The sequence below is a fragment of the Drosophila subpulchrella genome, unplaced genomic scaffold (genome assembly GCF_014743375.2).
Source record: "Drosophila subpulchrella strain 33 F10 #4 breed RU33 unplaced genomic scaffold, RU_Dsub_v1.1 Primary Assembly Seq354, whole genome shotgun sequence".
Classification (NCBI taxonomy): Eukaryota; Metazoa; Arthropoda; class Insecta; order Diptera; family Drosophilidae; genus Drosophila; species Drosophila subpulchrella.
Genome location: NW_023665577.1, coordinates 3,675,997 through 3,703,993, shown reverse-complemented (window position 1 = coordinate 3,703,993; position 27,997 = coordinate 3,675,997). Strand labels below are relative to the sequence as shown.

Sequence of the window (27,997 nt, the reverse complement as noted above, 5' to 3'; positions counted from 1 at the left end):
GATGCTTCAGTTCAGTTAGGATGTGCAGTTCCAGCGGTGCGAACGTGTTCCGGGCGCGCCAATTGGCCAAGTAGCCGACAGAAGCCAAAAGATCCAACCAAAGTCAGCCGGAACGGCAACAGTTTCTCCTCTCGAAATATGCCAACGCCTGATTGAGGGCCAAAATCGCGGGTCGCGCGTTTTTGTGTGTAAATAAACATAAGAAATCAGACGTAAAATCAAATCGAAAATCGAATACCAAGCGGAAAAAAACAGCATCCATCACACAGAAAGAGATATCCGCACAATTTATTTTTCGGTTTCAGTGGCAGAGCACAAGTTATTCAATTAAAGATTAATGCCGGCGTGCGGAATGTCTGACTGATGAGTCGGCCAAAAGCGGACCCGTAGCGCATACGCCATGTGAGCCGGATCGATGGGATCGTGTTCCGGCCAAGCCACAATGCCATCCTCCTGTAAATAGCCAGCAGCCTTTTCTACTCGCGTCTCTGTCATAAATAATATGTGTCCGTGTAGCCACAGTACCACTGTACATACTGTAGACTCTAATTGATTAAACCACAATAAAAGAAAAAAACCAAAACCAAACAAAAATATATAAATACCAATAAATAGAGGAAGAAGCGCGCGTTTTCGCCACAGATCGCGCCGCTCACACACAAGTTTCGGTGCAAAACGGGTATAAATAATCGAAATAATATTCGAATGCTATGCTATATGCTTTAGGAATTAGTTAAATTATTAGTATTAAATCGGTTGCAATTGGAATTTCGCGCGCCATAAGATTTAATTATAAACACGGGCAGCATGGGACCAATCAGACTCTAGAGCTAGTTAGACGAAAGCCCATTCAGATCACAATGGATTATAGCCGACTGAATGCCAACATTAATACGGGCAACATCAGCACCGATGAGTTTCTGGCCGTGTTCACGACCGGAAAACCCGAGAATGCCACCCTCAATCCGCCCCTGCTCAGTGTCGACGGGCAGCTGACCCTGCCCCCGGGATCCGGATCCGGATTGGGATCGGGATATATCAATGTGAACGACACGATATACTTTCTGAATGGCAGTTTCTACAACAGCAGTCTTCAGCTGGCGGCGGGATATTACAATCAGAGCAGCGGTTCGGGGGCGACCTCGGGCAATCTGACCAATCCGAATCAAACAGAAGTCCACTGGGATGGCAGATATCCCAGCGGCTATACGCTCACCCACATCGTGATCGCCTCCATTATCGTGACCATTCTGATGATCATCATCGTGGTGGGCAACATGCTGGTGATCATAGCCATTGCCACGGAGAAGTCGCTGAAGAACATACAGAACTGGTTCATCGCCTCGCTGGCGGTGGCCGACTTCTTCCTGGGCCTCATCATCATGCCCTTCTCGCTGGCCAACGAGCTGATGGGCTACTGGATCTTCGGCAGCTGGTGGTGCGATATCCACTCGGCGATGGACGTCCTGCTGTGCACCGCCTCGATCATGAACCTGTGCCTCATCTCGCTGGACCGCTACTGGAGCATCACCAAGGCCGTCGACTATCTCAAGTCGAGGACCCCGGCGCGTGCCGCCGTCATGATCACGGCGGTCTGGATAATGTCCGCCCTCATCTGCATCCCGCCGCTCCTCGGCTGGAAGGTCAAGATGCCGGAGGGACCGCTGCCCAAGTGCGAGGTAAGTGCTCCCGAGTGCCGCAATAACCCACATCCCATGCGAAATTGACGCCAATTGACGGCAATTGACGTTGCCCCACCGACAATCGAACAATGGAAATACAAGCGGGTTTACGAAATTGAAAAGCATTATGTGTGCTGCCGAATTAGCTATTTTATGGTTGATCTGGACTGATTGGAGGTATTTTTATACCCGTTACTCGTAGAGTAAAAGGGTATACTAGTAAAGTACTAGGAAAGTATGTAACAGGCAGAAGGAAGCGTTTCCGACCCCATAAAGTATATATATTCTTGATCAGGATCACTAGCCGAGTCGATCTAGCCATGTCCGTCTGTCCGTCTGTCCGTCTGTCTGTCTGTCCGGATGAACGCTGAGATTTTGGAAACTATGAAAGCTAGGCTATTGAGATTTGGCGTGCAGATTCCTGAGCTTCTTACGCAGCGCAAGTTTGTTTCAGTAGAGTGCCACGCCCACTCTAACGCCCACAAACCGCCCAAAACTGTGGCTCCTACAGTTTTGATGCTAGAGTAAAAATTTAAACTGAAATGAATTGTTCTCATCAATACCTATCGATTGACCCAAAAAAAATTTGCCACGCCCACTGAAACGCCCACAAACCGCCCACAAACTTCAAAAAATCGTTAGTATGAACGCGGATATCTCGGAAACTATCAAAGATAGAGTACTGGGATTTCTTATTTAGATTCCGTAGCCTTGTACGCAGCGCAAGTTTGTTATGCGAATATGCCACGCCCACTCTAACGCCCACAAACCGCCCAAGCCTGTGGCACCCACAATTTTTATGCTAGATAAAAAATTTTAACTGAAATGTATTGGTCTCGTCAATACCTATCGATTGATCCAAAAAAAATGTTGCCACGCCCACTCTAACGCCCATCACGCTTAAATCTGTAAGCCGCCGGTAGGTGGCGCATTGTAATCTCGCTTTGCTGCTTGCATATCTCCATTTCCCTTTGGTCCCTTTAGCTGAGTAACGGGTATCTGATAGTCGAGGTACTCGACTATAGCGTTCTCCCTTGTTTTAATTCGGAACCATATTATATTTACGCGTGAAGAACATTTGTTTACGAAATTCTTGTTTAGTTGTTAAGGCAATTTTTCTATCCATAAAACTATTCACTATTTGGTAATGAACAACTTGTTGTGAGGAAAATAGTTAAGCAAAACCCAAATAAAATTTTTTGGAATAAGGAATCATATAGAACACTTCTTAAAGTCTTACAATACTTTGTTGAACGCTCTAGAATTTAATATCTATTCACAAATGGGCAATAAGCTTATGAGGTTTATTTTCGTAAATTCGTATTAATTCACCGTCGCTATTTTTAGGTACTTCTCCTTGCCCAATTTAGGCACTTTTTGCACGTCAATAGATGCCATCGTTGCCGAGTATTCATATTTGCAAACAATAAAGCGTTGAATGGCTAAAATGCTCGGATAGCAACATGCAAAGCGCAAAATTGCGGCCTCTTTCTATGCAAATTTGCAAGTTGCCGGCACAATTGTCAGATCGTTTTGGTGGTTGCCTTAGTGGGTTTTTCCCAACCCAAACCCATACCATACTATACCATACCATCCCATCCCTCGATTCTCGGGTCACGCAGAGAATAAACGCAGAAATATTTATGCATATGAGTGGTGGATACATTCCGAGTGTCTCTAATTCCGCCAGCTCGAAGCCCCGACTGTCTAATACAGTCGAAAAGGCTCCAAGCCAGTCCCAAAAAGTAGGCTATAATCCATAGAAATATGCGCATTATCATGCGGGTCTGCCAGTTGCTGAATTTGAATTTCTGTGAAGCACAAGCAGCGGTAAATGCAAACCCTCCAAACACAAGTGCGTATGTGTGTATGGGAAAAGCCAGGGGGAAAAGCGTCACAAACTAGCTGGAAAACTCACAAGAAAAATTCCTGGGGCTAAGGGAAGAAAACACATCAGTAGCTGCCACAAACTGCTGTACTTGATGCCCTGTTTTCGGGAAAATTCTTTAAATTTTGCCACAAATTGAAAACGTCCTTCAAGGGGAATCGATGCAGTCACTCAATCTCGCTCCCCAACGAGTGGAGCATTCAATCACAGCGACTGGCTGACTGACTGACCCCACCGGCAGCTATTGGCACACAATTCCCCCTGTTTTCCCCAGAGGAATTTCAGCTTTAAGTGGCCATTTTGCGCAATGGAACTCAGTGTCAGTAGTGGCAAACAATTTAAATCGTTTAAAAACCAAACCGTCTGCCAGAAAACAGAGAAAAACTGTGCGCACTGAATAAAATGGTCATCGGTGGTTTAAACCACAATATTATTTATTGCAATCATGATAAATGCGGAGCAAAATGGAAAATGCAAATGTCCCAGGGCATTCCCCTCCATATCATTTCTATCTGTATCTCGCCTGTCTCCAGAATTTTTGATTAATTTTTTTTGTTGTATTTTTTGCTCTTTCCTCCTCCAATGACCAACACACTCATTCATTGGACAGTAAATAAAAAGAAAGACAAAAAAATGTGGCAGAATAAAATAATAGAGTGGAAAGCGAAAGCAGAACGAAATAAAGTATCCTAATATAGAAGAATGCTTACGTAAAGTTTGCCATTCAAATTAACCTTGAGACAATAAAGGCAAAAATGTGGGCCAGGATTCGGGGGGCAACGCTTTTATTTACGATGGCCAGCGTCCAGTTTCGCCGGCAAATGCTGGCACATTAATCAAGCCTAAGTGGCCCGGATAAAGTTCCAGGATCTGGCGAATGAGCAAACATGTTCTTAGCGCATTTTAAGCAGTCTAAACAACACAAAATGGCAATTTATAATGACAAAACTTTTGTACTTACGGACATGAGTTTATGCTGTTTTTTGTTTCCGACGCTCAAAGGCATCGATTACCGCTTTTGCCTCCTAAATCATTATCGTGGGGCACTCAAATTAGCTGGGAGGCGTTTTAGCCAACAAATGTCACGGAAACCGGGACAACCGCTAAACCAATCAGGCAACTAGTAACTAGAAACTACACAGAGAAGACTATATCTCGTTTTAAAAATTTATATTCCAATAGAAACTATTTAATTTAATTATTTGATAATATAGTTATTGATTATTTTTGCCATAAATTTATTTGAATGTAACTGTAAATTAAAAAGTATTAATTTTAATTTGAGAATCTCAGATGATAGAAACACTGTTTTATATATATTTTATATTAATATAAATATTCCTTTCTTTATTTTTAAAATGTTAAGTGTTAACAATGTTATAAAATTAAAGGCTGTTGATTAACATCTCAATTAAAATTGTTCATTTTTAGGTAGAATTCTTATTTAAAATTTTCTGCACTTGCTTGGGTATTTGGTACTACAATTTAAAATGAAAAAGTTCAAATTGCTCTATACCTTTACGAGTATGTGCCTAATTATTTATTTATTTGTTTGTTCTTTTACCATCCTAATGCTAAACGAAAATCTTACATTTATGGAACTTTATCACTCTTTTGCTTTATTCAGTAAATATTAAAAATAAAATAGAAGCCGTGACGAGCCCATTTAGCGTAGGTTTCTTATGTGCATCAATGTAAATTTTACATGACAGCGATGAAATGATTTCTGATATATATAATTATATACATCTAAGCCTATCCACTCAAAACTATGAGCCAAAGCACAGCGAAATCCACTTAAACGACACTATTAAAAGGTTTTATTCATACGTTTATTTGCTAATCACTTTCGGTTCGATAAATTGACTAGTAGATTATAAAATGGTAGCTTTGCGTTTTACCAGTGTGCAACACCAGTTAAAATTGATTTTTCCCTGTGCAGTGGCAGTAAACGAGTCGTTGGCTCAGCACTGTCCAATCATTAAGCATGTCTCCCGGCGAATTTCGGAAGGGGAAATGCCTGTCCGCAATGGCCTTGTCCGGGGCTGGCATGTAAAACCTCCAATTTGCCGGCCCAAAAGGGGGTTTCGGAGGAGGAGGAGCAGGAGAAGAACGACCGGCGGTGGTGGAGTGGCATGGCCTGGTGAACATTTTAATTATGACACCATGTTGACATGTACAAAATTGTTGTTCGCCGCCGTCGTAGTCGTCGTCATCGTCATCGTCGCACATTGAACCGCAATACAAGCCGCAGGGGTTGGCAAAAAAGGGTTGGGGGTTGGCCGCGGGCCGTGCGGTGGAGGCGCTGATTTGACACTTGCCTGCTCGATTTAATTAATAAAACAACATTTTAGAGCGCGATGACGCTGATTTCGTGCCACTCGAGATGCCCTCAGCATTGAACTATTTTTGGGTTTTTATCTGTCTTCTCTCGGGCGGGAAAAATGTTTTGACGGGCCGCATTTAATTGACATCATCTGGCGGAGGGTGGCTGCCTGATTAATGCCGAACCTAATGAGGTATATCCTGATATGCGTGCGTGGGTGGCCTGTTATTTTTGGCCGCATAATTCGAAGTCCCGCGGCGTGGCCCAAAATCAACTGGCATTGTTTGCCATTCACGTAATGGCTGCAATTTCGCACAGCAAGTGCCTCAATCTGGGCTCCCAGCAAATCTACGAATGAGCATACAAAAGGCCGCTTATTGAATGGAGTGGCTGCTCTGCCCTCTGAACCCCCCCAAGAAATTCTAATTCCAAGAAACTACATTATTCACTTCCCCAGCCAAACTCAAGCTGCCGGCCATTGTGTCCTTTGTGCAGGGCGAAGTGCCAAAGGGTGGCACAATGGACCCTATTATAATCCGTAAAGGGGCAAACACTTTATTGAAATATTAATCGAATATTATATACCATTTTACGGAGCCCCTCACAAAAGCCAGCCATCGCACAATGGAACGCAACAAATGGCCAGGATCAAAAGTGAGGCTCAATCGGCTTTTGGCCGTGGGGTTACCATAATACCATCATCCCTCCTTAAATCCCAGCGAAAGTTTTTAGTAGTTAAGACAAAAACCTAGGGCTCTACTCAACTCAAATTACGCGCCAACCGGGCGTGTGTGTAATGTAATGTGTAATGCGATGATATGCGGCAGCACAATAACGACTTAAGTCATTGCCTAAGTAGCTCATTAGCGTCAGTTTTTTCTGCGACGGCACTTTAAAGGAAATTAAGTGAAAAACCCTCCGTAATAATGGCGTTTTTTTTCCCAACCTCAATGTCGTGGCCGGCGGCAGTCGAGCTGCAAGCAAAGGACTTTAAGTTGACATTGGGCATGGACCTGGACCCGGGGGTTCCAAAACCAAGACCAACACCAAGTTTAAGACCAAGTCCAAGTCCACAAGTCCACAGACCAGATGGGTGTGCGTGTGCCTGGGCACTTTTGATATTTTCTCATTATGCCGTACATGTGCATGTTGGGGCTGTAATTCTCGTTAGGTCTTTGTTACATTTCATACACTTGACTTGCTCGGCTTGAAGACCAGTTCGTTGTTGTTTCTGTACTTACATTTGCCATCCTAGATGAGCATGTGTGTGTGTGCCAGTGTAGCCCTTTATGTTGGCCAAAGTATTTTACATTTTTTCTTTATTTATTTTTTTACTCGGCAGCATTTTCATGCAAAGGCAGGCAAAGAAATGCCTGGGCTTGCTGCGAAAAAAGGTTCAAGAGCAGCGAGCTAATGGGCTTAGTCCTTGAGATACTTTCCCTGGCCGGGTTTTTGGGCATGCTTGTGTATCTTGCCCTGCACTTGCGAAAAAAAATTAAGTATTTGCTAGTTAGTAAAGTCTTAAAATTCTATGGATAGCTCATAGTTCCATTGCACTTTCTATTTTTATTGTTTAACTTTAGATGAATGAGCTCTGCTGTCCTGTTTAATAATTCACTCATATGAGTTGTTAGAAGTATAAAGTCGATTACCAATGCAATGCACAAAAAGTACTCTGTTCAAGCTAATTTTGTTTATTTTAAATGGGTCGCAATCAATGGTAAAGCTTTTAAAATAAATATATAATTACTTTCAGCAAAAAATTTATAATAAATAGGTACTATTCCGTTTTTATTATTTTTGAGGTAGTAACAACCCCTTGCCTGTTTTTTCCGACTGTATCTTATAGGTTAGTGTGCTCACTATGTGCCCCACACCACGTTTCCACATCGTTGGAAAAGTACACTTTTCTGGCCATTACGGTTTGAAATGGCTTTTAAGATCATAATCAGTGGCATTTATTTTGGAGCGGCAGCCAGGGGTTTTGGGAGCGGAGACAGCAACATTTACGCATTGAACTGCGTTATTACATCCCTGATTTGTTTATAACAGGAAATTATTAAAGAAAATATATATGCGGCGAGGCAGCTGGGAAAATCAGGACGAAATCAAATAACAAGCATACGCCCCGTTTACACTCGTTCGTTCCTCTTTTATTTCTGGCTATTTTTTTGTGTTTGGCTGCTCGAATCGTTTGCTAATTTCCGCTCGCCGCGCACTCATCGCCGCTGACTTTACAGATAGGATGTTGTTGGCGAGCGTCAAACAACTGGCGGCAATGCGAAAAAATGAAATGAAACACTGGGGAACCGAGGAACTGGGGATCCGAGGAGGACATTGCGCCTTTGAATGCCCACCACAAGGCATATGCCTTGGCATTTTATGCGTGGCATAGGCAAATATTGACATTTTAGCTTATGGCGCACGCACCACTAACTGGCGCCCACCGCTTTTTCCCTCGGCTTCCCCGTAGCTCCATCTCGAAACCCAGACTCCCATCGTTGGTTAAATTAAATTACAGAGCAATTCTTTCCGGCTGCTTTCGGGTCCCTCTGTCTCTGTGTGTGAGAATGTGTCTCGTTATTGTGAGTGCTGCACGTATACCATTTGCGGTCTTCCCATACATGCAAAAAAATTCAATTATCCTTTAGCAGTTACCATAAAATTAGAGAACACATAATTATTTGTTGAACAATTCATTTGAATTTTGATACCTCAGACGGAAATATGGAGAGATTAAAAGTTATTCGTTTTCCTAGAAAATATATTTATTTCTTAATACTTATTTATGAATATATTTCTAAAAGTACAACTTTTATTCTTTCTCCTAACAAAATTTTTGAGACAAGATTCTAGAACAACGCGTATTTCGTTCTAAATGTTCAACTTATTAGATGTATGTAAGTACAACTTAAAGGATTAACTTTCAATGTCTAAAGGTCGATTTCTCAATGTATCGTTAACAGTCAATTTGCTGTTTTAAAGAAATGTTCGTTTTAAATGTAATATCATAAACTTTTTATCTCATAAATAAAATGCTGGAAAGAGCCGATTTTACTGTCATTTTAACTTTTGCTAACTCTATTGAAAAAGTCAACATGACATTGTGAAATCGGCTCTTTGCAAGATTTTATCTAAGAGAATTTAAGGCGCTTTAAAGAAATTGTATTCAATCAAGTTCAAAAGGATTTATCTGAATGAAAACTCTTAGATATAAACATTGTTCTAGTTAAAAAGTTAACATGACATTGAGATATCGGCTCTTTGCAATATTTTCTTTATGAGAATTTATGGTGCTTATAAGAAATTGTAGTAATTGTAGTTATCTGGGTGAAAACTCTTAGATACAGACATTGTTCTAGTTGAATTTGTTCAGGTTTGTCGTATGTAAGATTAATTTCACATTTAGAAAACGAATGTGTTCTTGAGAACAATTCAAGTTATTGTTAACTATATCACAAATAACTAACTAGAATCTTAACATGACATTGAGAAAATGGCCCAAAGTATTAAGGGCTTATAAAACATTTTACATACGATTTTAAAAACCAAATTTCCCTCTGTGTACAACATACACATCTAAGCCCAAATTTCCGTCCCCGTCTCGAGAACTGCCATATGCAGTGCAGCCGCTCATTGGCATTTGTCATGCTTGGGCAGAAACTTAAAGTCGGCACAAGTTGAACTTCATTTGGACCCGGATATATCTGGCACACCTCCCCAAAACTTCTCCAGGGGCTTATCCCCCTTATCGTGGCCGTCGCGTATTTTGCCAATGGCTTCTTTTTGTACTTCTCCTCCATTTTTTGTAAGGGAGCGCGTGTGTCTGGCAGCTTGGGGAACTTTTCGCGCTGCTCGCTCTGTCAGTTTGATTAAAATAAAGCCAAGTTTCTAAGCCCGGATTAGTGTCCGAATTATTATTATTTTTTCATTCTTCTCTCTGTTATTTTTCGGCGAGGAATGAAGCGTTCTCAGTCAATTATTTGGCTTCCTGGCTTAGTCAGCTGGCGTTTATTTATTTATTTTGTAGCAGTCGATGGACGTGTCTTAAAGTCGCTTACCCGCTTTGTCTTTGCACAATTTGCATTGCATACTTTGGAAGGCTGTCTGAAAAGTTTTTTATTGCATTCCATAAAATGCAGGAACGGGTCCGGATCCCGAATTCCATTTTTCCTGGAGCGAAAGCCGGGACCAAATGTGTGCCCTCTTATCGCATCAAGTACTTTGCCCCGAAAAGTTTGCCCGAGATACAGAATATATGTAAGCACATTTATATGCATGCAGCTCTGTTGTGAGAGCTGATGTCATCTCGGATGAAATATAATTCCTTTGCCAAAGTTTAATATCATTATTTTTGTTTCGGCTGCCGGGCTCGTGCGAAAAGCGTCTGAGAAATTCGCACGCGTATTAACTTTCACTTGCCAGGCAACATAAACAGGCTTAAAGCTATGGCCACAATGCCAACTGAAGCAGATTTGGTATTTATGAGCTACCCACAAGAATCCTGGCCCAATCTGCTGCTGCTGCTGCCTAAGTAAATTATACTCGCCAAAATAAATTGAACAAAACAGGCCGCAAAAGCTGGAAAATGGCAGTTGGGGAAAAACAGACGGAGATGAAAGCAAAACTCTTTTACAATTGACTGGCGTTCCGCTGATGCTAATTGAATTAAAATCCATTGGAAAGTTGTTGTCTGCCCGCCTTTTTGCCCCAAGGATAAACGGAAACTCAATTGGATGATGACAGCATTCCACAGGAAAAAACACAATTTGAATACAACAAATAATAATAAAATATCCAAAAATATATGTCGATAACATAGGTACCAACGCCTGAATTAAATTTAAGCACTTCTTTAGATAAAATTTCTTTAAATTATTATTTATATTTTATTTGGTGTATTTTATATTTAAATATACAATTATTTTCCCTGTGCCGTTGTCCAACTTAAAAGGGTCAAAGTTAATTTATTGCCGAATAAATTGCGAACACTCTGTCAGAAATCTTGGACTTTTGTGGGCACTGTTTTGCAATCGTAAAGTCAAATGGCGCCTAATTGGCAAAACAAGCGGAAAATCGCAAATTAAAACAGAATCTCACCAAGTCCGAGTCAAAGTTGGAAATAAATTTGTCTTGGCCGTGCCGAGGGCCTCTGCAACACAAATAAAACAAATTGCGCATACGCCCCGCAGCCGCTTTAGTTCTGCCCTGTGATTTTCACTGCGGAGCGGAGCTTTATTAAAGAAAACCAAATAAAACGAAATGAAATATTTGCCGGGCTCTTTTCAATTTGAGCAAAATGGCAAAAGCATGGCGCCTAGGATTTTTGCTGGCCAAATGCCAGGATGTTGCCCATAATTAAAGAGTAAGCCGGCTGCACTTAATTTTACACGCATGACCCAACACCAATCGCCATTCGATACGATCCCATAATATTCTAGCGAAAAAAAGCAGTGCCCAAACGGAACCGAAAAAATCGCTTGACATTTATGACAACATGGGCACACATGAACACCATAAATTAACTTCACGCAAAAACTTTCCGCCATCCGCTGTCACAACAATGTCAAAACTTAAATATTGACAATGCCATTGACATCGACATCGGCATTCGCCGTGCACCGCTCTGTTTAGCCGCGCTCAGCTTTTATGGCCACGCATAATTTTTCCATATTTTGCAGAGGAAACCCTTTCGCACGCCATGGGCTCGACTTTGGTTTTCGGCTTTGACTTTGGCCTGCTGGCTGGCTGGCTGGCTGGCTGCCTGGCTTTTATGTGCAAATTGCGCGCAGTAAATAAAAATAAATGAGTATGAAAATTTTTTACTCCTATCAGCAGTATTTTTTTATTTGCTCGCCGAGAGTTCAAGACCATGTGTGTGTAGGTCCCCGTACTCAAACCAGCCCAACTCTCTTGGCACCTCCTCCGTAATAATCGTAATGAATGGCTTATCACGCCAGCTGGCGTTGTCACCATCGTCATCGTCATCGCCATCCCCATATAGCCATGAGTCTGGCGCCTTTGTTGGTTCGATATAACACCCATATGTGGGCGGAATCGGGTGGGAATCGGGCTGGAATCGCGGGAAATGGTTAATAAACGAAAGAGTTATGCAGTTGGGGGGCAAATTCGACGCGACGTTGAGGAATCCCGGGAGTACCGGTGAAAAACTCGCACGATCCAACAATAAAATGAAATTTAGCAATTCAATTTAATGCGTTATTTGTCGGATAAATTTATACCGTGCCGGGCATATTGATTTACTTTTACTTAAGTGAAAGCAACTGGAAAGCTAAAAGGCTGGCAGGGCGGGATAATTGCCAGTTGAGTCAGCACACATGGGACGCAACCATATGAAGATTTATGGCCGCACCGAAATCAAACACCAATTTCGCCATTCATTAAACTCAACTTTTGAGTGCTCGCCTTTAAGGTTCTGCTTTATTTAGCCCGCCGAGTGTAGTATTATCAGCGTTGGCCAGGAGCGGGAACACAATCTCGGGGCCTTGGTCCTTGGCACTTTGTCACATAAACATAAACACTTACAAATTCGGCGGCAACAGCGAGTGGCGTAAAAACAAAACCGGCAACCACACCAACAACAGCGGGGCCAAAATGCTGCAGAATTATTTTTCGTGTTGTTTTCTTTTCACTCGCAGGAGGCATAATCCATTTTGAATAAAATTCCGAATGAACAGACACGCCAAAGGAGCCGAACAGGCTTCGAGGATAAAGAAAACACTGGGAAAAATATAGGGCGTCTAAATTGGTAACCTATCTCGAGGTAAAAGCACTTTCTATTAAGTAGGGGTGTCAAAAAGAAACAAATATTTTTTTTAATATGAGTCCCATAAATTATAAATATAAACTTGTTACTCTCAGAATAATAATAGGTACTATAAGAATAGAATAATTTTCCATCCTCTTCCTCATAACTATAAGCCAATCTTACTACCAATAACCCTAATTTAATATTATCGTTATTATACTAATGTAAAATCATACACAAAATGTTTACAGATTCAATTAATAGCTAACTCAAATATCACCTCCCCCAAGTAAAGTACAATAAAAAATGCCAATGCAATGCACTCCAATTTCTAATTATATTTTATATTAAAAGCACGATGTTTTTTAATAGCATATTTTTTAAATAAATTAAAAGTTTTATGTTGTAAAGGCATGGCTCCTCTACATATTATTTTGATAATTTTAAGTTACGTTTTTATATATTTTAATATACAATTTTTTCTTCAGTGTATCTCAAGCAGGAGGCTGTTGAAATCCGGCCGCATCCTTTGTTCTGACGGTCGCCGTTTGCCTTTTTTCGGCGTTCGTCGAAGGCGATGCCAGCACACTTAAAACATGAGCACGAAAAACATTTACATAAAATCGTCTTAAAGTATTTGCGCGCCTCATCGTCGGTGGGAAATGGAAACGCGGGAAAACGGGAAAAGCGAAAGGACTCGGAAGCGCCCGTAGGCCAAATAAATTACACAAAATGTCGTCGGTCCCCATTTCTGTGGGCCATTTTGTGCTATTAAATACGGTGAAGTGGGGCGGACCAGTAAAAAAAAACCGAGCAGGGAGGCGAGGGCAGGGAAAGGCCCAAAAGAAATTATAGAAATTGCATTTATTCGGCAAAAGCATGAATAAGTTTTTAATTTGCATTGCGCTCTTAATTTAGTGTACCATAATCTGGCACTAAATGCGAACATAATTACCCCAAGCGGCGAGATAAACTTTCGTTTGTGCGAATTGAATTAAATTTGCCAGCTGAAATTGCATTGCGTAAATGAATTTGTAGTTTAATTTGCTGCCTTTGCGCCGGGGTAACTTTGAAATCAACTTTTTCACTCGCCGCACATGTCGTTGGGGAGCCGCTTGGCCACCAGAGAAATCAAAAAAGTTCAAAATTAAATGAGACAGAAGAGCTGCAGAGGAGAAATGGGGCAGCACAAGGCCGCACAGGAGGTGGCAAGGTCCTTGTTGCCACACAGTCCCTACTGCAGACTCCGCCCCCCTAGTTGCAACTTTGGCCCCGAGTATCATTGACTCAATGGGGCCCAGATTCAATTTAGCATATATGAGTTTAATTTCGACATTCATAAATCCCAGCCAAAGCCCCCGGATGATTCATGTAGTCTCTGTGCCCCTTGCCCCGCCTAATTATGCCAAAGTTTGCCCCTTTCCATCTCGTACTTTTTATTGCCTGGGCCCTACTCCCTTGGGTCAATTTTAATTACGCTCATTTGGAGCCTTTTAATGTAAATGAAAAAAAAAAAACAAAATGTAAGAAGCGCAAGGAAACAGAAGCTGAAACAAAACAAAAGTCAGGGAAAATGAATGGAATCGAGGAAATTTTAAATTAAAAACAACAAGCCGTAAAGCAGGGCGTGTAAAATTTGACAGCGGCAACGGAGTGAAAATTGCCTCGGCATAATTGAGAGAAACCCGCATCAGCGAGAAGTCACACTTCTTTTCGACTTTTGTGCATAATTAAAAATGTGCACATTGACATTTGAGGACAGGCCATGTCATAAATATTAATTTCCGGTCCCACTGCTTTTTTTGGTGCTTTAAAAATTCTTTTAGCGTGTTTTGCATGCTGGTTAAGCCTTTTCTCCTTTGACTTGCTTACCTCATTCTGTTGGCTGGTATTCCTTGCATACTTGCTAAGGCCCTCTGGAAAATGCCAGGAGCTGTGAGTTTTCAGAAATCCATCTAATTTTGCATGCCAAAGGGGAAAATTCCCTCTTTCAGTTACCATTCCATCTCCTACCCCGAGTGTATAATCGTCAATCATCATAATTCCGGGCACTTTGCCGCACACGTTGCGCATACGCCCCCATGTCGATGGCTCATTTTTACAAATGAAGCGCATTTTACAGTTCACTTTAATGTTGGCCATAAAAGCGAGAGAGCCAAGGCATCTCCGTTGCCATTCCTTTGTCTTTCATTAACACGCCGGCACGATGAAGACGAATGGCGTTGCAAAGAGGGATATTTCCCGGGGAAAGTAAAGGGGTGTGAGAAGGAGGAGGACTGCCTGGCAGACATGAAAAGAAGCTGGTTTAGCCCACCCCACCGCCTTGCATTCATTTGCGCTGCGTCTGTGGCGCCAAGGTTTTATTGAGTTATTGTTGCCATTGTTGGCACTAAGCCCGACCACAGTTTTCTCGCCATCATCTCGGCCGGAAATGGCGCACTCATTGCGAGTCTTTGATCATTTCCCCTTTGCCCGGTCGGGCTCAAAACTGCATTTGGAAAGTGCCCGAAACTCGGGCGAAAGTTCTCAGAAAGCAAAAAAATAGAGCTCTCCATTTTTGCCTCATGTTGGGACCGCGATAAATTCCAATCCCACACACAACACACATCCTTTCCCGACTGTCACATCCCCTTTTCTGTCCTGTTCCATTATATTTTGTTCTCCGTTCCACTCTGCTGGCATTTTTATTTCATTTGGCTTTATGAAATTAGTAAATGCCAGGCCGTTGTTGCTGCTCCAAGGAATTTGATGCCATCAAGGAGGGCGAAAGAAAAAAGAATATAGTGGGAGAAACCCCAGGCTGGAGAAGACAAAGCTGCCGTTGCTCTTGTTGTTGGGGGAATAAACGTTAAAATATGATTTGATATTATGGCCAGGACGGCAGCCATGTAGCTTTGCCATTTGTTATCCTTGTTATGAATTCGAGAGTGCCACGATACCACAGAGCACGCCCCGGAGATGGAGTGCTTCGCATCAATGGCATTTTGATTGCAAATATTAAGTCATTCGGCAGGCGATGGCAATGTTGAGTAAATGCCCTGACCCGAGGCAACAAGTGGTGGGATCTTTGGTAAACAGGGTTACTTTAATATTATATTATTAAGAAAAGGGTTGTAAGAAAGGGCAGAGCATTGGTCAGAGTCAGCAAATTGCATTCAAATCAGTTCTCCCTGCAGAAAACAAAAAACATAAGGATCCATTATCTATTGATAGATAAAAAAGAAAGATAATACCTAAAATTATTCTGGGTACGAAGGAGTTATCAATGTTTTAAGCTCTCATAAATATAAAAGAGAGCAAAAAGCAAGATGACAAGCATATCAATTTTATACGCTCTGTTTCTAGATATAATTGATACTGAGTTTCATTAAAATGATCATCATATCTCATCAATATTTATCCCTATGCAGCATAAATCATTTAACAACATACATATTTTTCGGATGTATTTTAATATATCAAATTAACCTGGTACTTTAATCTTAATTCTAAAAACTATTTTCTATCACATTAAAAAGATTAAGATATTTTGACAGACTTTTACTGCTTTTAATCTAGGAAGGCGTTATTCAAAAGGCCAAAAAGTGTTGGTAAAGGTAAATTTTCAGGATTTTTAAGGGCAAAAACCCAAGGAAATAATTCCCGCTTGGGGAATAAAGAACCTGACATTCAGCCAGCGCAAGAAATCCCCTGATTTCCCACTGCTGACTGAGATTCTGACCGCAATGCCGACTTATGTTCTGCGTCTGTCGCAGTTGCCGATCATAAACTTGCCGCACACTGCTGCGAATAGGCAAATAAATAAGACGGCGGAGAAGCCAGGTCTCCACCCTTGGTTGACCCAAACCAATCCCATTTGCAACACCTTCAACCTATGCTCGGCACTTGTCTTCCGAGGAACACTTACCCAGGGAACAGGGATCAGGGAGCAGGGAACCACTCGCAGCCCACATATCATTTGTCTGTCTGTCTGACTGCCTTCGCCCGTGTGTGTCCTTGTGTATTTTTATCCCATTGTTGCTGTAGTCGTAGTTGTATTTGTTGATTGTAGTTTGTTGCCGCCTTCGTTGTCGTGTTTGTGGTTACACTTTGCGTGCTGTGTGTGTGTGTTTTTGTGCCCTGTGACCCCGCCAACCTGCTTTCCCCGAGCAACCAACCAGTAACCAGAAACACACCCGGCGAATACGTTCTTTTTTCCAGCCTTTTGCATGCGGTCGACCCCTGCCGTGCGTTGGTGTGGGTGTGCGGATAGCTGCGCATATGTGTGCGTTGGCCTATTGTACTAATAGGCAACACTATCGCATTTTAACAGCTTTTATTTACACGTACGCACAGAAAGAATAACAACATTTACTTGCTCTTGCGGCGGCAGTGCACTCAAATTAAATCCGTAAGATTTTGTTATTATTTAAATGTCTCTACGCTTAAATTGTCTAACGATGGTTTTAGATATATATATTATGCATAGACAATAGTGATGTAATATTTTACCTTTAAAACTGTTAAAAATCAAAGTTAAATGTACAATGTACTATGTACAATTATTATTTTTTAATTAAATATATTATATTATAGACGAGTGTGATATTTGTAGATCTCATTTTTTTATAGACTTTAATGTCTATAAGGTGAAGTGATCTATCAAAGATCTACAAAAAAACGTTTTTGGTGCTAACCTGTTTTTCTTTTAATAAAAGTGGTCATTTGTGTCGATAATAATGTATAGATAATAATGATATTATATTTAAATTCTTAAACTATTAGAAATAAACGTGTAATATTAAGTAAATAATATTCTAGAAGACTATTATATTTGTAGATCTAATTTAAAATTAGTGTATTAGCTCGGAGAAAGATATTTATGGTATAAACAAATTTCAGAATATCTTTATTATTTTTTATATTGTTTCGCTTTAATCAGCGAATTTCATCCTGCAGCTGGGGTTCGCCTTAAAGCGCTCGCAGCTCACTTAATGAATTAAAAGGGACCCGTCTGTCAGTCAGTCGTTCACTTAGTGAGTCAGTCAGTCATTCAGTCGCCCACTTATCCACATGTCATCCATGGAGAGGCGGGACTTCCACTTGGTGCTCCGTCCGCCGGTCTTCCGTCCTGCGTCCTCCGACCTCCGACCCCCGTCCCCCGTCCCCCGTCCACCGACCCCCGTCCTCCAATCACCCTGCTCGACTGTGACCCGGTCCCGACATGATTGGCATTTTCAAGCGTCAGCTCAGACCGTCGGTCTGCCGCCTGAAAACCGTGTCTGGATGTACGGTCCTTTGTTAACACATTTCCCCCATTCTTCGATACTCGTGTTTTTTATTTTTTTGCACACTGATAAAAATGGTGAAGTGACAGGTTTTATAATTGGCGATAAAATGCCATTAACAAGGGACATTGTAGGTCCTGTCCGGAATGCGATGCCCACTGGTCACGTGTTTGCCGGTCCACCTGCTCAGTCAGCCCAGTTTTGAGTGGCATCCCAGGATAAGTAAGGATATAATAGCATCCACATCAGCTGCAGCTGCTGTCCGGGCTCCTTAAAGCCTTTCCTTAAACTTTCCACATCGAGGATTGGGTGTCCGTGTGCGGGGCCAAATAAAGTGATGAGTAATAAATTGCCTTTTTGGGCTGTTAAGCATGTGAAGTCAATAAAATTTTTAATGGCTCCATAGCACTCGACTTGCCTTTAATAACTCAAAAAGTGGATGGAGGCGGAGATGGCTGCCGAAATGGAAGCTATGCTCACAGTTGAGCGGGTAATTCAACTAGGAGGCAGCGCCCCGGTTTCCGGTTGATACTTTCACATCCATTTCGGAAGGGGACCCGGGCGGAAGTAGCAAGTAACAGAACTTCCGGCGTCGGGCGCCAGTAAACTGTAATAAACACTAAAACGTAAAATGCTGTTGCACAGACTCAGCTTGCCCCCCTGTTCGCAGTGCCATTTGACTGACAAATGTGGCCAAGGAAATGGCAAGGAAATTAAAACAAATATAAAATGCTAGCAGCTAGGCAAACGCAGGCAAACATGGAATAACAACAACACACTGAGGGAAAAATAACACTTATTATTTATTTCCAGAACTATGTATATCTTAGGTAACAGTAGGAAGAATAATATTTACTATACTTACTGTTTTCTATACCTTAAATCAAATACATATAACGTAATCTCCTTATCTGAAGAAAGTAATTGGGGGTAAATTACAATTGACTAAGTAGTAAACATCATTTTCTTTACAGATCTCTTTACAAACTCCAATATTTTGTGACAATTATTTTCTTGCAAATTATCCAAACTTTGGGTGTATTTAACTATACAAAGATTTATTCCCAGTGCTCTTAGGACTGTGGACAAACTGGCCGGGCCAGGCGAAATGAAAATAAATACAGGGCTAACTTTGCTGCTGGGGGTTTGAATGCGGGGCTGGCGGTTCTTTCTCTGTTGCGCTAGTCATTTGCCATAAAAGTCAACAACTTTCCCTGGCGCAACGCTGATAAAGGCCAGCCCATGACAGCCGGCTTCCTTCTGGCCCCGCCCATTCATTTCGATTGAATTACGCGTAATCGTTGCGAGTGCTTAAAAATTAAATTAAAATTTTATTTACTCCAGTGCCGAGCTGGGGACTCGTGGCGAAATGGTATTGGCAATGGGTGTGGATGTGGGTGTGGGCCGTGCCACCTTAACCTTATCGCCGGCACACGCACACGGAGCCATTGGAGGGCCATAATGTAGCGCTGGGGTGATAAGAAATCGATTTGTCACCGGTACGTGAGACTCAATTGGCGCTTAAACAGGAGCCAAAACCGCGAGGGCATAAATCAGCCGTTCGCACACATGCACACGGGTTGAATGTCTCCTCGCATTGGGGGCGTCTAAGTTTATTACAGATGTTCCTGCGAGTTGTTTGGAATCAAATCCCCAAACAAAATACTCACAGCTTTTGTGGCAAATGTGCGCAGCTCAGATTTGGTTCCAAGGGCTGGGTTGGAAGTTCTGAAGGGAATGATATAACTTCGAGTAAAAAACATCCCGCTACTCAGAAACAGTATCTTATACACTTTTGTTATACTTTTTGGTTATATACCGGCCTGGTCCAGTTTTTACTGATTGCATTTCATTGTTAAAATTGTTAACATTGTTAAAATTTCCTTTTGAAGTGTTCCCTTTATGTTGGAGACTTTTCTGAGGGTATCTTGGAAATGGTGTCTAAAAGTATGCAACAATATATTTTTAATACAAAAGTTCGACGGAATTAGTCGCAGACACTTTTTAGACACTTTCAAAGGTGATTAAAAAAAATACTGCAGGGATTCTTCTTATAAATTGGCTAGATGGGCCCCTTTTTAGTTATATTTCAAAGGAATGTTTATATTTCCCCCATCACTTAAATTTGCGTGAAAACAATATACCCCTGAAATCCTGCCATACCAAGTAAAGCACAATTGAAACAAGTTTCAGAGCGAAAGCATTGTCAAGCCTAACTATGAGCCCCTGGCTCTAATGATTACTAAGTTGCAGGTGCGCCGGTTGTCTGTGTATAGCGCTGAGTTATACCCGGTTTACAAGTAAATCCTCCAGTGAAATATAATTTCCATGTGTTTGTTTTGCGTACAAATTCAACTGAATCGATTGAGCGATGACAACAGCAGCAGCAGCAGCAGCTGCGAGAATTTTGCGAGGGGGAAATGCGAACAAATGCCAGTCCGCTTTTCCTGATGTACCCCGGTTTACATATTTCGCGAGTAAATCCCCTTTGCCAGACAGCCAAAGCAAAGAAAAGCGCCGGGATGAATGCTCTGCGTAGTCGTTTCTGGATTTCCTCTAGCTCTCTCTTTTATGGCACAGCGCTTTTCCCGATTTCTCGCATTTCCCGCGCATCGGTCTCTACGGCAATGTTTTCGCCTGAGTTGCACGTCGAATATTTTCAGCGATTGCCTCAGAAGCCGCAGAGTAAACAAGCGGGCTCACATTAACTTTCACTTACTTTTGCCTGGATGTGTGTGTGTCTGTGTGTGCCTTTCTCTTTGCACTCACACAATCACTCACAATTTAAACGCTTCATTTCACTTTATTTCGACTGCGATTTCAATTTAAATTCCATGGTTTTTCCATTTTCCCTTTTGGCCGATGCTTGAACATCTTTTACTTTGGCTTTTACCCTCGGCTGTGGCTTTCCAGATTTCCTATCATTCCGCAAAGCGCTCATGAAAATGTGTGGATTTTGGTGATTTTAATTTTTAATTTGCCATTTACCAGCTATCTATTGATTAGCTTTCTCTTTAATCAAAAATGCAGTGAAAAAGGTTCGGAAAACCGCCCATTAGGCGTCTTAAGAGACGGCTTTAAAATGTATGGGAATTATTTAGGATGCGCTTTCCATTTCGTCGGCTGGGCTCGTGGTTGCCGGAATGTTTTAATTAACTTTTGTTTGCCCAGAAGTTTCCTATGAAATATTTTCGGGAGAAGGAACACCCGCAGTTCCTTGGTTGGTCTCCTCCAAAATCAGTTCCGCATGCATGGTAAGATTCCCCCCGGAGTCTCTTTGAACCCATAGAGATGCAGACCGCCGGAATTTCAGCTGCGGTTGACAGGGAAAACCCGCGATTGCATCGCTGCCAAGCTCCACGCATTAAAATAGATTGCTGTTTACTTTCAATTTAGTTGCCCGCCATCTCAATCTCAATCCTTTTCGCGTTGTGCGGCGTCCCTTGGCAAATATTTGCCTTTTATTAAAATTTTCCCTGGCACTTCGCGAGTGCAGGTTCGTTGGCGCCGGCCTGCTGATACGATTGCATATACCTGTCACCCCCCATCGCGGGCAGTTGACAATATTAACTGACATATTTCACCGGCATACCCGTCAAATAACTAAAGCTGTCACCGGCGCCCTGGGGTCCTCTATAAAATTCCCAAATTCCCAGGAACTGCAGCGCAAAAAATGAACAAAAAACGCATTGTTTCGCTTTTGGGTATAGCTTGGAAATGTCAGACGGCGACAATGACTCCACTTTGTACTCTACTGCCCAACTATGAAGCGCCGGAAACTTTGACATTTTTTTCCGCTCGGTGGGAATTTTTTATTTGGAATTTATTTCATTAGCTTAATGCCTAAAGTGGAATTTCTGAGCTCTGGGCAAAGTTTTTGTCATAGTTAATGAGCGGCAGCGGGGAGTCAGTCGACGTCCACGTAATCATCATTATCATCTTTGCGTTCTGGCTTCTTTCCCGGAACGGATGAGTGTCAGGCTTTTGAGGCTTGACCAGGTGAAAAGTTCATTCGGATGGCCTTGTCCAACGCACTAGGATTTCACTTTGCCAAGGGCCCGGCCTGTGCCCTCAACATAGTCGAGCAATCAAATTCATTTCGATGTGGAAATACGCAAAGTTGGCAGGGTGTCGGCGCGGAGTAGGAGGATACACAGAGATAAAAAATGATGCACCAAAAGAACCCTTTAATTGGCAAATCAAATTTTCGAGACAATTATGAATCTTATTTAGTGCTTTTTGTAACCAACGGGTCTTAACAATAACACATTTCTTGTATTAGGACTCGTTCACAGTTTAAATGGGATGTGACAACAAATTCCCAATTGGTCTCAAAATCCAAATTTCGTCTATGAAAAATTGTTTTATCACATTTCATTTAAACTTTAAAAGTCAACTAGAAAATAAATAATGTTTCAACAAATATGTAAATTACAAAATTATAGTTATTTTAAAAACAAAGTCAACATATTAAAAATTTTGCGGTTTAATAAACTGTTTATTATATACTGTTTTCCATCAGCAGTGAAATAATTCAATTTTAAAGCTTATTTCTACAAATGTTTATAAAAAGATTTGAATTTTTTGAACGTTTTACACATAGTATGAATAAAGCTATATATAAGATATATCACTCTGGAAGTAATTAGGTAAATACACGATTATTATGAATTAAACAAACCGAATACCAGCTAGGATGTCTTTAAAGGGAGCTTGGAGAATACTTGATAAATTGTTGTTGCCTGGTTAAAATGTTTAGCGAATTCTTTAGGAACAACATAAAAGTATTCCTTATTGATTAAGCAACATTTTCCATAGTGTAGTGGCTGCAGTTGGCTTTAGGAGGCCATTATCACAGCGAGGCGACAGGACGACAGCGCCGTAAAGAGATGCGGCCAGCATGCGACCATAAATGGCTTTAGGTCTGGTGGGGGCTGGGGTTCCACTTCCAAACCAACTGACAGGGACAAGCTGCTCCTGCTCCTGTTCCTGAAGCTTCTCCTGAAGCTGCTCCTGTGCAGCGGAGTAGTGGCGACAGCAGCCACAACATAGATAAACAAGCTTCTGTTGCTGTTGCCGCCGTCATAACCGCATGTATAGCTCATAAACGCCGTCATAAAAGTGACACAGACAAACACCCAAAACAAATTACGATAAAAACGGCCGACGCGATACTAAATAAACAACTATAGCATTGGTTGTCCTTTTGTTTTGTGACTAAGTAAAAACTTTGGTTACTTGCCGAGAGAGGATAAAAGCTAGCTACTTTTCCCTAATTTAGTGCGTGTCATGTTGTTTTATTGGTTTGTCCAGGACAAGCTCATTTCAAAATTCAATTTCTCCATTTTTTTCTTTTTAGTACTATCAGTTTATCAGTTTGTACTATGTGCTGCACACAAAACTTGCTCGTTTTACGGGTCGTATGCGTAATCTGAGTGCCAGGGCCTGGTCTAATTCTCAACGCTTCCGCTAATTAAACGCTGCAAGAGTCGGGCTGAAAGCAGGGGAAACTGAGGAGATTATTGCATTTGTCCTTCTGCCCGCTTGTGTGGATCTGTGTGTGTGTTGATAAACATTTAGCGTCATTAAAAAGGCAACAACAAGGACCAACGGGATCCGCATCAATGTTGGCTAACTGCCTGGGCTCAAAATGAAGAGATGGATGCAGAAAGAGATGCCGGCAGCAGTTCTCGGCCCTTTTACTCGGCCACCGCCATCACCATCACCCCAGATTCGCCCGGATGAAAGGAGTCCAGCTTAGCCGGGAGCAACTTTGGCAGCTGCAAGTTGCCAGTTGCCAGTTGCAAGTTCGCATTCTTTCAGCCCACACAGATACGCAGGATGCACGCTTTTTGTCCTTGTTGCCGGCCATTGTTATCACTGCCTCGCTGCTGCAGAGCCAGCGACGGGGAAAGAAACTAGGCTACGTCGTCGTCAGGTCCTGTTCAAATTAAACTGAAAATCTTGTCCACCCTCCTCCGCCAGACAACGCCGCCTTGTCTGGAAGGGATGTCCCTTGGATGTGCCCAGCCATCCACCCACTTGCCATTCCCTCACTTGTCAAACATTGTTATGAGCCAAAGTGGCAGCACTTTTTCTAGCACAATTCCCTGACTAGCGAAAACCATTTGAAAGCGATTCACTCCCTTCACTCGAAATAATAATTGTCGCCGAGATTTCTATAGAAATGCGGCTTTAATATACAAATAATTTCCTATTTAACGGAAGCAAGGCTGCGAATTAATTTTAAAAGAACGTTTAAAAGTTTTACAATTATATAAGATTTAGGAAAAGTTTAAAGGAAACTTGAACTAATTGCAAATAAAATAAAATGTTGTATTCAAATTGAGAATTCTTTATCATCACAGTTTTCTGAACATTTTTGTTCCGAAATTCCCCGAATTAGTTGCATAATTTTCCTGAGTGTTTCATGCCAACTCCACCCACGCTTTTCCTCTCCTTTTTGCGAATGTTGTAATTAAACTTGAAGAATTGAGCTATGGGCGAAGTTTGGGAGTTATTTCCCAGCCGAATGGAGATAGCCGGAATAAGAGAATGATCGAAAAAACACGCTTAAACAAAAGCCTGAGACAAAGCTGGAAAATAAAAGGGGGCAGATTGGAGATTCGCCAGGGCAAATCGATAGCTCTTTAACTTTTAGCCAGGACTTCGGCACTGATGGGTTAAGCTTGCGCCTAATGGCCGCCTAAGTTGACACAGCCAGCTCTGAATAATGGAATCAGGAAAAAATCAACAACAGCCCAGGCATCAAAACTTTTGTGTTGATTTATTAAATTAATTGCTACCTCATGCAAAGGCGTCCCGAGTGGGAGCACCATGTGAGTTAACTTTTATTTATCTTTAATTTAATTTATACGAAATACTGCAAAACTTTTTTCATGAAAAGCACATCTTTCACTCATAGGGGCTGGGAAAAATCTGACGGAATAAAGGAGATGCTAGACAATGCGGAAAAAAGAAGAGAACTACACGTAAAAAAGTTGTTCTTCTTTTCTTCATAAACGATTTTTGGTTTATTTCGTGTGATATACGGGGAAATGAAGATTGCGTAGATGATTTATTCAGAGAATGCACGTCATGCCAAAAGAAAAGGTAGTGGGGGCATGGGGCATGGGACCCGAAATGAATTGGGGCCCTACGTGTTGCTGTTCCACGCAATTTCCGGACAAATACCCCAACGCTCCCCACCGTGCCCCCATTTTCTGCTTTCCCTGACAGCTCACACTTTATCACTCAGCCGGGCTGAGAACAACGGTTCGCATCGCATCACATTTCGCAGGCATTTTGCACTTGATTTAATGTCACCCCCAGGAGAAGGCCTTAGAAAAGTGGGACTTCCCCTTTTGCCCCACCGCCAGTTTCCTTTGAGCCCGCTTCGATTTGTTGCGTTTGCCAATTTTCCAGCAGCTAATGGCGTTACAATTTGCCATTGTTATTCTAGGTGTTTCTGATGGCCTACACTGGAAATAAGAAGGGACAGAAATATTTATAATCTTACATAAACATTTTCGAATTCGGGATTGCTATCGAAATATTTCTATAAGATGTTGAAAAGTATGCAACGATTTTCTTACAAAATATGTTTTTTTAAATACCATAGTTATATCCACCTTTTCAGTGGTTTAGACCTCAAGATGTTTCATTGGCACAATAAAGAAGTAAAAACATATTTTTATTAATAAAATCTCTTTTAAAACTGCTGAAAAGTATGCAACAAAATATTTTCAGCGTACGCTGTTCGAAATAGCATACTTTTAGACACCATTTACTGGGCTTTAAGGTCTCAAGGGATTATTGGGGACCACTTAATAAATAGATACTCTATTTATTTTATATCTACCGATTTGGACCTATTTTATTTACGTGTATTTTCCAACTCCCTTTCGGAAGGGCTGCGAGAAAAATGACGCCGCAAAACCCCACGGTGCGAAATGCTCATTTATTTCGAAAGGGGGGAACCTCTTAGGGAAAGTTAACTGCTGCTGATGTTGCTGCTGCCGTTGGAATATGTTGCACGTTAAGCGTTCGCTTCACAATTTATTGCTGGGCGTCTGTGTGGCTGACTGTCAACCCATAAAAACTTCGACTCTCAACCTGGCGGTGGAGAAGGAGGCGGTTCCATTCGGTTTTGCTGGGGGTTGTACAGTTCGGGAGGGGTCTTTGGGGTCTGCTGGGTGTGGTCGTTTATTGCATTTACAGTTACTTAATTCTTTTGCATGAACTTGCCACACAAACAACAATTATTGCTCACCTCAGAAAATACCCCCATTGCTCCTCCTTTATTGTGGCTGGCGTGACACTTGGCTAAAGAGGCTGGCTGCCTGGTTGGCAGGTGGTAAAAACATTTTGATCGTTGAAAACTTTAGCAACGACTTTAAATGGTGCTCGCAAATTACAGCTCAGCATTATTCCTCCTTTTTTTGGGCGGGGAGGGGCAAGGCGTGTTGTTGCCTTTATTGCCGCTGTTACGCGCATTGATTGTATTTTGAGTGACGGGTACCGCAAAAAAGCTTTTAAGTCATTAATTTCATTTTGAGACCCAGCCAGCCATCCTCAAAGGATTTTGAAGTGAACATTTTCGCTGATGATGCCTGCAGCGGCTGTGTGTTTCGTTTGGTATGGGGTATGCGGGTGTTTTGGGTTTTATCCGACCCCCCAAAAACATATAGAACCGAATTTTTCCGCCCATATGTATGCTCGCCATTACAGCAGCGAAGTTAAGTTGCTCTGGGTGCGTGAAAATGTCTGGCGAATATAAATTCACTAATAACGGAGATTTATGCACACATTCCGGCAGACAAAACAGGCCAACTTCAAAATGAAAAGCAAGCAAAACACACATTTAAAACTGGCAAATGTTTTTGGTCCCGAGATAAGACCGGCTATAAATATGTGAGTGCGTGCTTTCGTTCGTTCGTTCGGTTTGTGTGTATATATATGTAATCAGAAAACACAATCTGCATCCAAATGAATCAAATAAATTAGTTTGGCCATTTTTGAGGCCAGAACCAAATGTCGGCAACGGAGCGTATGAGCAATTTTTCTAGCCGCCCGAGGGAAACTGTTGCTTTTGCGGAGGCGTAGGCTTAACCTATCTGAAACTTTGCCGCCTGCCGTTATTTGATTAAAATAATTTCCACTTAACCTCTTACTTTACCCATCGCTGGCTAAACATCTTCTTCTTGGGCCTTATCACTGAGCATCAGAGCCCAGAGGACACAAAAAGGCAATGTAATTAAGAGAGCCACCGGAGCACGCACTCTCATGCAAAACTATCCGGCAAATTAGTATGGTAGAACTTAATACATACGCCAGAAGCCAGAAGGCAAAGTGGCAGTCGAAGTCGAAGTCAAAGCCGGGGAAATAAAAGGTATCTAAGGCACACAAAACGCCCAACATCACTGACTTTTGGCATAAACTGCTGGCATTGATTGTCTCTGTTGAGTGTAAGTGTGTGAGTGAGTGTTGCGATGCCTAAGTGTGCGCGTGAAAAATATGCCAAAGAGCTCCTTTGGCCACTCCTGAGTGTGTGTTAGTGAGTAGTGCTCATCCTCCATCCAGCCTTGCACTGAGAGAAATATTTTACAAGAAAAATTATATTCATAAAAATAAAATTATAAATAAATAATGAGTTATAAATCAGGCCTTAAGAAATATAAATTCCTTTAAATTTGTAAATACTCTTCAGATATTATCAAGATCTGAAATGGGTTATAGAAAACCACAATATAATAAAATGTATTCATTATTTTGGAATATGTCAAGCATAATTCATGTTTTTAAGAACTTAAGCCATAGACTAAAATTTGTGAGAAATGAAAGTTTAATGTTAAATTTTAAAAGGACATACATATCATATTCTATCACGATCATAACCAGATTCTTCAAAACTTTTGTTGTTTATTCCTTGGGAATTCTTATATCAGAATATATGTTGACTTTGAACAACTAAAGCCATATCGAAATAAACTAATAGTACTAAGAAAACATGTAGGATGTTGGAGTTTAGTGATTGTAAGAAAACGATCCATACTTTATTGATCT

At 41.6% G+C, this 27,997-nt stretch overlaps 1 protein-coding gene across 2 annotated transcripts in view; it reads left to right on the top strand.

The window, feature by feature from the left end:
* The first annotated feature begins 28 nt into the window (after positions 1-28).
* Positions 29-27,997, top strand: part of LOC119561065 (alpha-2C adrenergic receptor) — a 62,709-nt gene continuing 34,740 nt past the window's right edge. For both annotated transcript variants that reach the window (XM_037874907.1, XM_037874906.1), the window contains exon 1: positions 29-1,679. In XM_037874907.1, coding sequence (XP_037730835.1) covers positions 861-1,679 — 819 coding nt within the window. In that variant the 5' untranslated portion in view covers positions 29-860. The remainder of the gene's footprint in view (positions 1,680-27,997) is intronic.